General features: G+C 42.3%; 1 protein-coding gene across 1 annotated transcript in view; it reads left to right on the plus strand.

The window, feature by feature from the left end:
• The window catches only part of si:ch1073-358c10.1 (mitochondrial peptide methionine sulfoxide reductase), a 35201-nt gene extending 25246 nt beyond the window's left edge, over positions 1-9955 (plus strand). The window contains exon 6 of the mRNA XM_046063582.1: positions 8892-9955. Coding sequence (XP_045919538.1) covers positions 8892-9065 — 174 coding nt within the window. The 3' untranslated portion in view covers positions 9066-9955. The remainder of the gene's footprint in view (positions 1-8891) is intronic.
• Positions 9956-17160: the final 7205 nt, after the last annotated feature.

A 17160-nucleotide genomic window follows, 5' to 3' on the forward strand; every position in this document is an offset into this window, starting at 1 on the left:
AGAGAGAGGGTAGGAGATAAAGACCCAGAGAAGCCTGCCACGGAGTGGTCCATGGATGCCAGGGCTGCTCAGGATTGTAGCCTCTGACAAGCATAGAGGCAGCTGTGTGGCCTCCTAATCATGGTACACTAGGCCTGGGTCTCCTCCAAACACACTGATGTAAAGCTGATGAAAATTTTGACAGTGCCACATAGATGGCAAGAAGAAGAAAATGCACCCACCGACATGAGCCCGTACACCTACACACCGCAGACCTCCTTAATGAAAGCCCGAATCTGCTGTGATCTTTGAATTCATTTGGCTTCATGAATCAAGATGCCGGATGATGACATAATTGTGAAAACCTTTTACATGCAAATGACATTGTGATTGGTATGCTTGTTTGTGGGGTGTCTTATTTTCTTTTTGTGTTTGTGTTTTACACAGGTATGAGGCAGCAGAATGACCATGGTACTCAGTATCGTTCAGCCATTTACACATCCAACCCCGCTCAACAGGAGCTTTCAATGAAGAGCAAAGTGGCCTTCCAGCAGGTATAATACCCACTAACACTTCACAAGGTGTCATTATGACATTTATTCAACCACGGTGTTACATATGGTTAATTTATTTTTTTTTATTTGCTGTTCAGTGATGAGGTGTAATATAAGACTCATTTTCCCAACAGTAGAGAGCATCATTTTGTTTTCATTTAAGTTTTTTTTGGCCGACTCCAAGCAGGGCTGGAGTGTTGGAGTTGTTCCACTTATTTAAATAACAATTATAAGCCAGTCTCTGGAGTGGTGACCTCTTAGAGTTTGATGCTGCTTAGTTACGCAAAGCCACCTCTGTTAAGTTGATCCCCATCAACATCAAATCGATGACACCCTCTTTCTTAAACTGAAAGAGAGGAAGAGGGTCGATAGGTCATCAAAACTCATTTCTAAAGCTCGTCCTTTCAGTGGCACACGCGTCTTCCTTTTGTTCTTTCATCCAGCTGTCCGTCCATCCACCCGTTAGTCCATCTATCCTGCATCAGTTTGGTTTGTTTGTCTTTTCCCTCTCTAAATGGTATTCATGGACAAGCTGGCAGGGGGCAGAGGGGACCAAATTATGATTGTCATGGTTACTCCGGGCTCCCTGGGGTCAGCAGTCAGAGCCCACGGGGCTGCCATGTTGCCATAGCAACAACCTCCCAACCTTGGCCTTGGGCTGGGGTCAGAGGTGAGAGAGGAGTGGCAGCTGGGACCAGGAAGGTGGTGAAGAGGGAGAGGAAAAGCAGGAAAAGGGGGAAAAAAAGGGAGGCATTCAGAACAGCATCAACAGTAACTGACTGTGACCTCGCACACACCCACGTGCACACACCACCATTGCAGTCTTTACGAACATAAAACCTTAACTGCCACAGTACTGTGGAACGAGGAGAGGAACACACACTTCATGAAAACATCGGCCAACACTTGATGGGAAATGTAGGGCCAAAATACATCACAAATGGAAAAACGTATACATATAATACATAGTTGATAAAACACTTCAACTCAAGTCCATTTTGTAGCTGTTCTTGAGGTTTCAGTCATATCACATATGATCTTCATCAGCGGGAAGAAGTTTGCTTAGTTTTCACTGAATTGGGGACGTTGAAATTTCCATATTTTGTTTAAGCACTATTACAACTTCTCATCCATGTTGTCTTGAAAGAAAACAGCAGTGGATAAAACAATCTCACCTCTAATGATAAAATGTTTGATATTATACTATTATAATATAATATATAGTAATTGTTATTGTTAAATGATGATAGAACAATATAATCATTGAATTAACTTTTAATCCAACATGACAAGAAGTTTTTAAATTCCCTCTGGGGAAAAAAATGGAAATTTGAAAATCTACAATTGAATGACAACTGAGCAAACTGCTGCTGATGAAGATCAAGTAATATAGTCGAAAGCTCCAGAGCAGCAACTAAATGGAATTTGAGGTGGAATTGTTTTGTGAAAAGAAAAAGTCCATGAACATTACTTGGTGTTGTGTTTCATACCCTATCAATGTTTGTTTTGACGGAATAAAGCTCACAATGCCCTTTCAATGTGGCTCTTAAATCCCTTGTGCACTTTTCCTCTGAGTGGAAATATGAGTTCATGCTGTATACAGATATAAGCTTTGTACTGAAAACATTTTGGATATTCAAGCAAAATTCACATTTTGTGAAAAGATTGTTTTTAAATTTCACAAAAACTGTCCTAGAATATGTATTGTACCTGACATCCCAATGGATAGCATTTATGAGTAGCCTAACTTTTCTGAAAATTATAATATATGGCATGTAATGACTAAACATAAGAATAAACAGTGTGAAAAACAAGCAAGTCAGTGGGCTAATCTTACCGCAGAAAAAAGCCAGTTATATCAAGCATTATCTTTTTGTGACTTCCATGCTAGGGAAAGGCTGAGAACCATAACCTGGTTTACAGCAGTCACTCACAAAACAAAGCCATTTACTAACATCCAGAGTAGAAACCGCACTCTCTTCTCTCTCGTTCTACCCTTGCCTCTTCTCACCAATGCTGCTGACTCCACCGATCTGTCAACCACTTCAGTGGCACCCCAGTTTCATCTGAGGGCCACTGGGACACACATCTTCTCAAAGCAGCTGACACGCTCTGAACCAAAATGGCAGCTTCCTGCCCTGAAATGGTTGCCTTGCCGCATTGATGCTGACTCTCAAGAACGCCTTGAAAATGGCAACCCTACTGCGTGTGTGTGTGTGTGTGTGTGTGTGTGTGTGTGTGAGCATGTGTTTTATCCTAAAAGGCCGATGCTCTCTATCAGGAGAAGTAGGCGCATGTACGGGAGAGTGACAAGAGGGAGTGGGTGGAGGCGATCTAAGACGATCAGAGATAAGACAGGCATCACAAAGTCCACATTCCACCCCACTGCCAGCCCGTGACTCACACACACTCACATGTACATACAGACGCACACACACAGACATACATTTGGCACATAACGCGCACAGCCCAATGAATAATTAACCCATACGAAGAGTCTCTTCTGCAGGGCTTTCAGTTTCTTAACTTCAGCATTGGGGGTGGTGGGGGTGAGGAGAGTGAGGCAGAAAAGCTTGTTTAAGCAAGGGAGCAGAGAGGGGGAGGAGAGGGAGGGGGGAGGGAGAGGGGAGAGGAGAAGGGGGTTCTCTATAATGAAATTTGAAATTTGCAGAACATCAAAGGCTTCTGTAGCCAAGCCGCTGTGGCAGCGGAGCAGAAAGGAGGAGTGAATCTCTTTCTCTCTCTCGCTCTCTCTTTCCCTTTCCCCTTCTCTTTTTCTCTCCATCCTCCCTCTCTGCTAAAATGTGTCTCCCCAGAGCTGGGGAGTGGGGGGGGTAGTTGATTAGGAGGAGAGTGTGGGGTGATGGTGGGGGTGGGTTCGAGATGGGTTAGGGTTTGGAGAGAAAAAAGGGAGGGGACAGGGGTTCTATATATATATATATATATATATGTAGGTGTGTATATGTGGGGGAGGGGGGGGGGAGCTGTGTGTGTGCATGTATGAACAATAGGTTTTATCAAGCCAGCTCAAATATTGCGTGTGTATGCACACATGCATGTGTGTAGGGCCTTGGAGGGGAGAGTGTGCCCTCTGATAAGGCATCCTAACTTAATGAGCTTGAAAGGGGGAAGCGAGGGAGTGCACAGAGGTTCGGATGATGGTTGGAAAAGGGTGGGGGGGGCGTCGTTTGAGGCGAAGTCTTGAGGAGCAGCCGGCGGGTTGTTAAAACGGGGCACAGCATGTCACACAAGCTCACATCTCTCATTCTGGAAAGTCTTCAAAAGTCAGATTTACCCTTCCAAGTATTCCCCAGCTCTCATGTTTTATAGTGTGTCTGTCTGCATGAAAATACACAACTTTTGCTTTGTGCTGAACCAATCGATGGCAACAAGACATCTTTCTCGTGTAACCACAAGACCATATTGGCTAGGTTATGTCACTTAATAGAACATTTGTTAACTGTTATCAAGTGAGATATTTAGTGAGATATTGTCGAGTACAATGCGGCTGAAATGTTAAAATGCGATTGCTTTTTACAAGAATGAAGGGGTGATCTTCTGCGTTTTCGGTCTTCGGATGTTGAGCCTACTTGTTGTCTTCCCTGGAAGGGAAAAAAACACAAACGTAGGAGCACGCACTGGCTTGCTCCGAGACTGAAGTGTGTGGATCCTCTTTCCCTCTCGAAATGTAGGAGTGTTTGCTTCCTCGCTCACAAAATGTAGGAGCGCTCGCTGAAGATTAGAGCCCAGCTAAAATGGATGCCTGACCTGCACTGAGAAAGAGAGATGAACGGGGGCGGGGGGGGGGACTCTTCATCCTCTGTGCATAGACAGACACATTGAGGGAATACACATCCTTCAGCTCACAGACACAGCGATGTACATGAATGTTTTACATGTAAGGCATTTTGCAGAACCTTTTTTTTACAACCTCACTACAGTCTGTTTTCATTCTGCCTCTCAATAATCCCCCATGCTCTCCTTCTTTCCTTCACTCCATCTCTCCCTACATGTCCGCACCATGTCTGTGTCTCCCTGTCTGTCTTCCACTTCGTCCTCACTCCATCACTCCCGCTCTGTCTCTCTCCTCCTGAGGTCATTGAGGGCAAGCGCGGTGCCGCGGACTACTGGATAAGTATCATGTCAGTCTATTTCATGTTTTCATGGGTTTCATGTGTTTTCAGGCTGAGCCACGGCCTGTTGTTACTAGCACTATACCACTTTGCATCTTTGCTTTCGTTGTACTCCAAAGTGTATTCAAATTTTAAAGATGATAAAGGGCTTTTTGTGTACCAGTGTTCAGGTGTGCATGGTTTCAAATCAAGATTTTATACTAATGAACAAACGATTTTTCTCTTTTGTCTTAATATTCTGAATTACAGTAGTGGAAATTAAGTACATTTAAGTACTAAGTGCATTATTTAAGTACAACTTAGATTTTTTTTATGAAGTACAATGCACTATTATAGATTAGAATGCCCAACAGTATATAAAGTATGTAAAGTGAATAAAATTTGCTTAATCTGGACCAGCTATATCATTAAATGCTGCTTGCACAGTAATGCATCAATAAAGATAATCCAATAACAGCAACATTTGGTTGCTAATGAGTACTTCTCCAATTGATACTTGTGTACTTAATTATGGTAATGCCAGTAAAACAAATTTGTGAGCACATGAGATGAGGACATCAAGAAAAATTAATAAAACGATAGAGGTGAGTAGAGAAATGGTAAATGGCTGTAACCACACACCAGTAACAGGAGTGGACTAAGGGATGATTACATAAATCACCAAATTGAGGTCATATCCCTCTTCAAATGTCTTCACCATGAGTCATCGGGTGTCCCAAACTCTATGTCAATGCATGTCTCTTCCCCACCACTCAGCAGCCGTAGGCCTTCCGAGGGGGGAAAAAACAGAGAGACAAGACAGTGGGGTAGGAAGAGAGTACATTTTCCTCCTCCTCTTCCTTCTCCACCTCCACCCTCTCTCTCTGGGTGTCACGTCCTATTTGTGTCCCAGGGCCGTCTCTCTGGCGATGGTGATGGCGAACAGGGCTCTCTCGCTTGGCTGGAGAGAAAGGAGGACTTGGTAGCACGAAGCAGTGGTCTCTGCTCACATGGGCGAGAGAGAGAGAGAGAGAGAGAGAGAGAAACAGCAATGGAGGGAGATTGAGAGAGTGAGGAAGGAGGAGAGTGAGCGAGCGAGAGAGGGAGAGAGATGCAACCGTTCAGCCATGTCTTTGACAGGGGAGTCTTTCCGACAGGCGTGAAGAAAGGAAGGGCTGACTGGGCTGAGTGAGCCCTTGACACACACACACACACACACACACTTATCCAGCTTACGAGGACATTGCATTGACTTAAATTAATTCCCTGCCGATTTTACCTAACATTAACCATAAGCGGCACATACCTAACCAAAAACCAAGTCTTAACACTAAAATTTAAATGTTTATTTGTGAGGACCTGATTTTTGTAATGAAATGTGAGGTGTGGCTTTGTGACTTGGTTTTTGTCCCCACAGTTATAAAATAAATGAACACACGTGCGGAACTATACTTAATGTGTCCTGTATTCATGACCCTCTGTTTCATTCCTCACACACTTTTACACACACACAAACAAATTTGCATACACAGATGAACACATTTCTTTCCCTCTACGTAGCCGTCATTTGAACAACATCAGCAGCAGCATCAAAATGCTGAACTTGGGAGTCTAGTATGCTCTTGCGCTTTTGAATTTTCTCTCCTCCATCATGGCGAGTTACCCTCCACATTTTTCCCTCCATTCCTCTGCTGCTGCTGCTGCAGTGTGAGAGAGAGAGAGAGCGAAGCCACATAAGGTTATACACAGTGGCGTGACGCCATGCATTCTGATTTATAGATCTAAAATGGCCGCCATGTTGTGACTGCTGTAGCGGGCTGGATGGAGAGTGGGGGTGTCAGGGTGTGGGTGTACATTTGCCCAGAATAGCAGACCTTTTCTTGGACATTGTGTTCTCCTCACATGAAACGTCCTCTACCCTGGAGGGTTTGCTACTACAGTGGTTTGGTTATGATGACTGATTAATTAGGCCATGATGTACAAAGCTTCATGCTTGTGTCGGCTGGTTTACTACAATGCTGTTGGACATAGGCAGGGAAAAAGGGTTCTTCTGTGTCCGACAGCACACAATGTGCATTTATGAGGTAAATACGTCCATGGAGGTAGGTGTTCTGTGTTGGGCTGCGTTGCGCTGTAGTTTGGTTTGTGGACATTGGGTCCTTCCTGCAGGGAGATTAGAGCCCTCACATTGTAGCGGTAGCAAGTGAGGACTTAGAGGTCAGCTGCTGCCTCAGCCTCTCTATGGGACTCAGAGCTTTGATTTACTGACTCCACTGCATCTCCTTCAGACACACACACACACACACACACACACACACACACACACACACACACACACACACACACACACACACACACAGCTTGTACCACACTGCCTCCATGTGGACAACATTATGCACTACCCTACTGCCCTTTATTAACATTATTCCTTTATACATAAGTGGTGATACTTTTTTTTTTATATATACATTGTCTTGCACAGTTCACATTGGCTTTAAAGTACCTAGTGGAGGTTGTGTTGTATGTAAAATAGTAATATCCACACTTTTATTCAGCTTAGTTACAGCATCAGCAGAAGATGTGTAGCCAGGCATTTAGACTATCTCTTTTCTAGCATGTATATGGTTTGGTTTAGCAAAGCAGCTAACTCAGCAGACACATTGCTGGGTTAGCTGCAACATTTGGATTAATTAGGAGTTTCTGTTTCTGGCCAGCTTAACTAAAGTGCTGACATTGCCATCCATAAAACCAAAACAATCAGCTAAAACCTGCTCCGAAGGATTGAAAGGTTGGGTGATAATTAACCACAAGCAACACATTGCACATAATATGAGCCATGGAATATCTAAAAATATTGACTGTTGCAGCTTTAAAGGGGACAACTCCAACCTGGAACATGTGCCAGCCTACTAGCTCTACAATGTCATGTCCGGGGATTAAAATGAAAGTTGTGTCTTTCGCTATATTCCACTAAAAATATGACACTGTTGAACATGAAGAGCAATACAGTTCAACAACAGGAGAGCAGGTGACACTGCAGTCGTCTGAGAAGCTGTAAGACATTTTGATACTTTTTTCCTGCCTTGAAAACGTGTCCTCATGGAATCCATCATAACCTCCATGAATTCAAGCCGACCACAGCCTCCATAAAGGGAGCGAGCTACAAACCTTAACTGGCAATTTTGAAAGTTTTATCACCTTAAGAAGGATGAAGTCTTCCTTTTAAATTCTCCAACAGTATCCATGACAGCATCATGCAGAGAGACAGGTCGTATGCAAAAGTTGATAAGAGCAGGTTGAGCCGGGATTGAATACATTCACCTTCTGTTTCATGGTGCTTGCTGAACCCTGCCAATTGACGCCCCCATAAAGCAAAGCTCCTCGGTGCTGCACACTGTTCTGAGGTGTAGCGCGCTACATGCAAAGCTACTTGTTGCCCACAGACAGTCCCAGTACACCATGAACTTGTTGTTTTGTCAGCTCTCAGGAGCACTGATCTAGAGAGGACTGAGTGCTTGTATTATTAGATAGAGAAAACCATTCAGCACAGCAGGCATTTGATATATCTATCAGAGGTGTTTAATGTGTGTGTGAACCAGTGTGCTTTTTTTAGTGTGTTTGAAACCTTCTCTCAAGGTGTTTAGAAAAGTGTAAGTATGAAAGTGTCTTAAGGAGTTCTCAAAGAGAGCGGATATTCTTTGATGCTTTGTCCCACAGAGAGAGCCACAGAGGCAAGCTGCACTTCAAAAAGAAAGAAAAAGATGCTCCTTTCTTCTGTCACTCAATCACCCTGCTTTCTCGCAGAGGAGCAGAAACTCTTCACTGTATTAGTGAGAGTATTGGAAGTTCACATCCAATACACTACAGAATAAAACAGCCATTTAAGAGGTGTGTTCATTTTGAGGAAGTTGTAGCGAAAGGAGAAAGTAATGCTGAATGTCATGGCTGTGGTGATGGAAAAATAATCAGAACACATGAAGATTTTGCATGCTAGGAACGTTTTCCTTTTTTTACCTTTAATTGAATGTTGCCTCAACTTAAAGAAAGTGTGTACACAGTGAAGATTTTTAGACATGCATTCTTGCCTGCTGCATTATTATGTAGAGGGCTATCATACAGTTTATTTTGAATGCATTCTGCATGTCATCTGACAAGACACTTTTATCTTTCTGCTGCTTGTCTTTAGTTTTGGAAAAGTGTGACTGTGCAGTAACTATTGTGGGTTATCTTTGTCTTTTGTCCCTAGGCGCTGGATAAAAAAGGCCACAGTCTCATCACTACAGAGATCCGGGAGGGGCAGCAGTTTTACTACGCTGAGGACTATCACCAGCAATACCTGAAGAAGGTACCTAATGGCTATTGTGGCCTCAAGGGCACTGGCGTCTCTTGTCCCATTGGAGCAGGGAAGGATGAGCTGTGAGAGATGTGTGCTGAGAAAGAAAATGATGAGGTGACGAATTAGGATTTTTGAAGGCTATTGTTGTTTACCATCCTTAATGTTTAATTTTTAAAGATATTTGAAACATGGGTTAAATATATGCATTTCCAGTGTATTTTAAACATATTAACATTAGTTAGATACCATGACTAAGCCTGAAGGAACTTAGTGACTATAGTGTCTGTGCTGAAAAACATTCTTTGTATAGCACCTGTAAAACACAAAGGCACTTCATACATAAAGATGTATTTGAATTTGAATTTGAATTTATTTCTGGATAACCCCTTGAGATGTATCATCTCATTTTCAAGGGGGTCCTATTAAAACAGCATTGAAAAGATGACGAGACTGAACACGAAATAAGATAAATGAAAAGAGAATTTGAACTTTTAAGTTGTAGTGTAGCTGTAGCGGTGTCTGGTGGGCTGCAGCATAAGCCTGAATCCACAAGGTGGCGATATTTCTCAGTTAAACATAGTAGAGCTCCATGGTATTGCATCCTCTTTAATGTCACATAATTGTAGTTAAGAAACCATGTTAAAACTTTGTCTTTCAAAGTTGGTTGATGGAAAGAAAATCATCCAACACTAATGGTTTTACAATCCAGCAACTTAAAGCCAGAACACTGAGAGAGCTCAGACTTTACTGTCCGGCTGACAGTAAGTCTTCAGACTTCTTAAATGCAGATTTTATTATGATTAGTAGCTTAGTAAAAGGCAGCTACAATTACACCAGCTTGAATTAAATGTAATCTTTTTTTTTTATTATCTTACTCTCAATAACTGATGTGAATGTATTAATCTCAATCAATACTTAGTCTGCTTTTATTTTCTTATTTCTTATTATGAAACAATAAAATACATCTACTCCAACCTTTTGTTTATGAACAGTGCACGTGTTTGTGTATGTCAGTGTTTTTTATATTTATTTTTTAAGAGTATTTGTTCCCTTTTCTGCCCCATTTGAGAAGGGACAAACCACACCAATAAGAGCCAAATGGGTTTGACTCACTGTGACACACACATACACATTCAGAGACCACTCATTCTGGATTGCAGAATGAGACACTTGAGGCACTCATGTATGCAATATGATACACACTTTGCCTAAACCCTCACTCCACTCCCCTCATCCCCATAATTATGTGTAAAACTCTTATTATACATCGTATAATTACATAGTATAGATAACTGAGCAATTACTGAATACACATTGTGTGCACTAGTTATTATTAAACACATTTACCTGAAAGTCTATTTAAAAGTGAAAATCACACTCATCGTTGCACTCCAAAATACAGAGATGATATCTAGAAAAAGCTTTTTGGTCGACCGCAGTAGTGTGATTCACCCCGCTCTCGTTTTTCCCCCTCCCTCTCTGCTATCTTTCTTTCTCTGTCTGTGTGTATGTGTCACATCCTGACACCTGTGTGTAGGTGTGGACCAGGGCACAGGTGCAGGTGCAACCTCTCAGGGCCTATTTTTGTATTGGGACAGATATTTTTTGCATGTGTCTGCATGCAGCAGCCGTGTGTGTGTGTGTGTGTGTGTGTGTGTGTGTGTGTGTATATATGTATCTATGTGTGTGTCGGGGCATGTGAAGCTGTGGCTTGCTTAATCGAACCGCGCTGAGTGGTGTGTGGTTGGGCCAGCTAGCTGTTTTCCAGTGTCTGCCTATATTTTTGCATGCTGTTGTGTTTTGTCGAGTGTGTGAGTGGAGATAACCTTTAATAAAGTGATCTTCATTTCCTCTGTGTTGAAGAGAGGATGGCATGACAGCTTTAATCTCACAGTGAAATCAGTTTTTCCGCCGTCTAACTTCAACAAGAACTGCCTCAGTGAACCACGGCATGATTCTGTTTATTTCTTCCACGTTACAGGGAAGAGGTTATCACAAACTAAGGTTATGAGTGCATTCTATGTGGCAAAAGATTGAGGTTTGCTTTGGAAAATTCCCATGTTTAGTGCAGACACATTCAAAATGACATTTTAGAAGTAGCTGCATAAGTATGTTTTCTGTGTATTCCTTTGTAACAGATTAAAATGGGGCATGGAAATGCATGGTACTCTCATACGCATCCATACACAAACACAGTGAGGCAGAGCAGGACAGGAACCAGGCTGTGTGTGCCCTTCAGACAGAGCCTATTGTCTGCAGATGGGCCTTTAATGGGCCCACAGCTGGCCACAAAGAGCATACCGCTCCAGCTCGCTGCCATGCCTCTCACTGGCCTATTCTCAGTCACCCTGAAGAGAGGAGGTGGCTCACAGGCACACCAACACCACTGTGTAAATGCATTTTATTCAATTATACCCTTAAAAGCATATTTTTTGTTTTCCCTTTCCTCCTTGATGCTTTGAAACTCAAAGAGAAATCCTCGCCCAAATTGTTTGAAGAAAAAGAAGAAAGAATAGGTTTGCAAAAACGCGTGGCACCGTGGAAGAGTGGGCTGAAACGGAGAGAGAGGGGTGCTTGTTGTTTATAAGAAGTACTCTGCACTCTTACCCACACGTGTACACACACATATAAACACAAGTCCCAACCACTACCTCTAACTCCGTCCTGTACTGCCGCCTAATGCAAAAGGCTTCGCCCACGCAAAAGAAACAAACACACCAAAAAGACACCTTGCAGAGACATGCACCCACACACAAATTTCTTGCACTCTGATACGCTCTCTATTGTGTCCTCCTTTCACAGCTTTTCATTTATCTTCCCCTTGACAGCTTTAATAGATCTTACCATATGTATACAGTACTGTATATGTATACATCATTGAAAATAACATGGTTTGTACTGTTTCCTCTTTAGATGCTATGCCGCTAAATAATTAGTTTCTTTAGACACCAACACGGCATTGTTTGGTGAGGTATATAAATAGAACAATAGCAGAGAGTGGTGTATTCTGGTGCTGTCCTGCCAGCTGGAGAATTGTTGTGCCTTCTTGTCCTGTTCCTCAGATAATTACTTTTCTAGATTGTAGAGGTAGTAGGAACACAATTGGCTATGTGTGTGGGTGTGTTTATCTTCTTCTGCATGCATGATAGCAGAGGGAAAACAGAGCTCGCCTTTCTATATGGCCAGTACATTTCTCTCATGATGTTATGAGAGTTGTGTGCAGGTTTTTGCTGATGCCAGATGTGTTTGCATCCCCTCCCTTGCTCTCCCTTCCCCTCCCTCTGGTTCCTGCATGGGTGCAGGGTCTCAATCAGAGCATCAGGGTTCCAGGAACCGGAGCACAGCAGTCTCTCTGTGCTACCCAGAGAAGTGCAGCCTTGTCTGGGTCGGTGCATCTGCAGCCTGGGGGCGAGCCGGGGGAAGAGGGCGAACCCTGGTGCCCCTGCATGCTGGTTTCACTCGAGGTCTACTCCGTCGGCACAGCCCTGACCCCTGAACTCGGTTGATCTGCACATAACCAGAGAAGCTCCTGTCTCTCAGTCATGCCGGTTTCACAAACTGAACCCTTAAACAGTTTAGTTTGGTGCAGGAACACCCTCATGAAAAATAAAAAACAAAAAATAGCAAGCTCACACGTACACTTGCAGGCGTTCTTTCCCATAGACAAAATGTCACAGGCCTGTTTCTCCTTTCTACTGGGAATAGCAATGGGTTAAGGGTGGGGGTGGAGGGCAGCACGTGTTGCAGGGCCTAGTTGGCTTGCTAACTGGCCCACTGGCTTTCTGGCTGACGGCCCACACTGTGACACACTGCACCTGGGAGCCTGTGTGTTGTCAGCCATGCTAGCTAGCTCAAGCTACCACCACATGACACACAGGAAACACAGAAATAACTGCTGAGTGTCTTCAGAACAGTAACCACTTACTGGGGGTGTGCTGCTGACAGAAAGGGGTTGAGGAGAGGGGTTAAAGGAAAGTAGAAGACAGAGGAATAGTGGATGGAATGGGATTGGATGATAGCATTAGGGAGTAAGAAGTGAAAACTGGAAAGGAAAGTGAAAGACGCTAAGGATCTTGCACCTGTGCAGTCTCGTGTAAGAGGAAGATTCCACCGGCCTTGATTCAGACACAATGTTCAACAATATGGTGCATTTACATATCCACTGACATATGCAGTATATCCTGTTTATCATCTCATTTTTATAATCAAGCCACTACAAAGATTATTGCGCAACAATGAAAGATTGACATTTTATAGCTGAGGCACTGATGTAACAGCTACATTTCCAAAACATCTCTTATGTTCTTATGTTTTCTGGCTTTATCTGTTTTGTCCATCTGCGCCTTGAGTCATCTGAGCTCCACCTCGCACAGGTGTGAGAGTGGAGTCAAGTTTTAACGCTACCACCGAGCCCTTGATTAGAGCCCAACACAGGAAAGTGTTGTGAAACATTTGGGCTAGCAGGTGGTGATGTGCTGATGTGTCACCATTCTGAGGAAAGAGGACAGAAACAGGACACACACACAGTTTGCATTGCAACATGCACAAACCATGGTTTCTGTACGCTTGCCACAGACAACTAATTTCTGCCAACAGTGCAGATTGAATCATCGGTTTTCAGGGGGAAGAGCCAATGTGAGGCAGTGGCATAAGTGGTTGTATCGTCTGTTTCTGACTGAATATATGTTTCTGTCCATGTTAAAGATGTGAAGGCAATGAGTAGATAGTGGGAGAGTAAAAGAGAAGAGAGGAGAGATGGTGCTGGCTGCACCAGGAGGAAGCTGTGTCTGATGCTTCTCCATGCAGCTGCTCCCAAACACCCACACTCTTCCTGTTGGAGTGTGCGTGTGTATGTGTGTATGTGTGTTTACTTTTTGTGTATACATCTAGTCTCATACTTCCACATAAGGAACGGGAAACCTGTATTCTTCCGACAAAAAAGTATATTTTCCAAAATTTTTACTGGCTTAGTGCTCATTTTATTGAATTAAATATATGTAAAAATATTTAAGTGTGGACCATATTATGCCAGGGGTCTCGTTATTTCTTCTAAGTATTTCTGAAGAGGCAAAATAGAATGATACTTTAAACACTACGCTGTAAAGACAGATCAATAATCTACGATCAAACAGAAAACTGTCTCAGAACAAAAAATTCAGTGGTGCAGCTTGAAAAGTAGAACATCAGGTATCCTACTGAAGACGCGGTTTAAAGTAGCTGAAGTTAGTTTCTCCTGCCTGGCTGAGGCTCTCTGTGTCTTTTCAAAGAAACACTGGCCTCAAAAAACATCCGCTGGTGGAAACACTGGCCTGACAGTCAGTGAATGGAAAGGTTTGAGGTGAGAATGTGGCCACACTGAGGTGTCAGCAGGGTGTGCGATTTTGTGTTTGTTTGTGTGTGTTTGTGTGCATGTATGTGGTGGTCTTTCTTTCCATCACAATGAAATGCAAAGGACTTTTTCATCAGCCACACCGATGTTGTAACTGACTGGTGGGTTTACTGCACCTTTGTATCCGTTCAGGTTGACCTCTGACATGCTTGTCCTCTACAGTAACATTTTCTTTTATTTCAAATGCTAGAAAGTCAATACTTTGCAACTGATTTTTTTGATTTCGTATTTAAAAGAATACGAAGTAGAAATATATCAACATTATCAACATATCACAATCTTGAGCAAATGCATGATGAAATAAACTATGTTGCGTTTTGCCCAACTAATGTAATAATAACCAATTACGAACTGAAGCCAGTTTAAATTGGATTAATCAGTCGTGTAATTTGGAAGAGAGCAGGCCACAGCTCACTTATCCCTGGCTGAAAGAGGACAGTTTGCTTTACAGTCAAATCAACATCAAGTCAACTGAACTAAACACACATTTGTCATTAAGATAACATTGTCAAATCAGGTGTTACTGTGTATCCAAATATGTAAACCATAGTCAGCATGCCAACTGATCAAATGTTGCTCAACAACTGAGATATCAAATTGGATCGGGATACTGTGATGACTGGAGGCTCCTCCTTTGCATTGTTCTTCGTATGTGAGTGCTGCTGGTGCTGACTACTGAGGCAGGATACAGTACATCTGCTTCACACTACATAATGATGGGGGATCAGCACCAAAACTGTGTGACAGACTATCACATTACAGGGGTGCCATTTCAAACTGGATTGCTATTATTGAAGGAAATTAGAGTTTTGGCAATTAACAAACAGGATTTCCTGTTTAAATTTTTTGATTAAAGTCACACTTTTTGGCTCAAAAGGACTTTCAAGTATATTTTGATTCAGTTCTGAACCTCACTACTCTATTCATGTTGACAGGGCTGTATGTGAGTGAGGTCAGAAATATATCTGGAAAAAAAAAGAATCAATTGATCAATAGAAAATTAATCATTTTGATGACAGATTGTCATTTTTCAAGAATGAATACTAAACATTACCAGTGCAGAGTTTGCTGCGTTCTTTATCATATGTGATAGTAAACTGGATATCTTTGAGGTGTTGGGTGCAATTCGACGATGTCACCTTGCGCTTTAGGAAATTGTGATTGGCATTTACACCATTTTCAGAACATTTTATAGACAAAATAATTTATCTATTAAATGTTAGTTTTTCAATGAAATCACTTATTAATAAATGTAATTTTTACTGCCTTATTGTCAATAGGCTCTAACCTCACTTAGAAATGAAGCACATGCCTGTTTTCACTGTTGCTTGGAACAGCCACTATTCTGCTTTTACAGCGACAACACCGCAGCTAACAAAATGCAATCCACTAACACCATAAAACAACCGCCTCCCAGCACAACACAGACTCCAAAGTAAACTCCACGTAAGTATTAGCTCGCCGGTTAACTCTGAGCAGTTGCTCATATTACCCGGTGCATTGCAATACATAATGTTAAAGCTTTCCACATTACTTTACCAGCTAACACGATTCTGTGTTCTGTGATTACTATCCTGTGTACCACCGGTATTAAGTGTTTTTTTTTAGCCTGCAAGAAAGGATCTAACACTACAAAGCAAAATTTGGAGTGATTTGTTAAGACTAACCTTGATGTAAGGCAGGAGCGGCCAGATAAGGTTAGCATGTATCTACCGCTGTTTACTTCGTAAGACTCAATTTAGATTTATTGTGGTTTTACTGATACTCAGGTATACAGCTTCTCCACCGTCTCAGTCGCTGTAAATTGTAATCTACAATACTGCAACATAATGGCACAGAACAACAACACAATAGAAGAGCCACTACAGTAAGGTTACTTACTGCAGTCTGTTATAAGGTGTGACAACAATCTCATTATAATATTCAGTCCAGCTCACTAATTGTTACATTATTATCCAATACATTTCTGTCTATAGCCACTGTCACACTGCCTTTTTTAAGGGTGGGAGTATTGTGCCAATATGCCGGCTCGCTGCGGTGTGTGAGCCGTTAACGTTGAAGTAACAAAGACTGAACGTGTCTGGAGAAAAGACACAGCCGGTGTGCCGGTGTTTCCGCGTTTATTGTGGGATCTCTGTATGAAAGCGGTTGTGTTTCATGTTATGCTTGCTCATGAGTTCAAGCGAGCACGTGTATGAGCACACACCCGGTTGCAATCTTAAAACCACACCGCTAGTGGCCACTGAAAACTACTACCCCTTTAATAAGGAAAGAATTTCATAGATTAGCTGATAATCGTATATGTTTATTTTGTTAGAGGGAGATTTACATTGCATTTCAATGTGTTATAGAAAGAATAAGAAAAATAAAGTACTTCCCAAAAATTCAGATATCAGAATATTTTTATTTTGAAAGATGTGCAGTATATTTTAGGTGTCTGTGTTTGCGAAGAAACATGAATGGAGCACTCTGTGACAGCTACCAGCGCCTACTTATTCATTACATATTCTCTCATATTGCCATAACCTTTGATGACACGTGCGTCTTGTTCCTCTTCAGCCTCCTCTTCTTCTCTTCTACTTTTACTTATGTCTTTGTCTTGCTCACTTGCTTCTCTGTCTGCCACACTCTTTCCCCCTTCTTCTCTTGGGGCCGAGTGAGATGAGTACAAGACAGGGGAGAGTGTGAGCTGTGGTGAGCCACAGACCAAAATAACTGGTACTTTTTTTTTATAAAAACACATGTGCATCCACCCACACATAAAGTCACACATGCGTGCACGGTCTCTCA

The sequence above is a fragment of the Micropterus dolomieu genome, linkage group LG11, assembly GCF_021292245.1.
Source record: "Micropterus dolomieu isolate WLL.071019.BEF.003 ecotype Adirondacks linkage group LG11, ASM2129224v1, whole genome shotgun sequence".
NCBI classification, from domain to species: Eukaryota; Metazoa; Chordata; class Actinopteri; order Centrarchiformes; family Centrarchidae; genus Micropterus; species Micropterus dolomieu.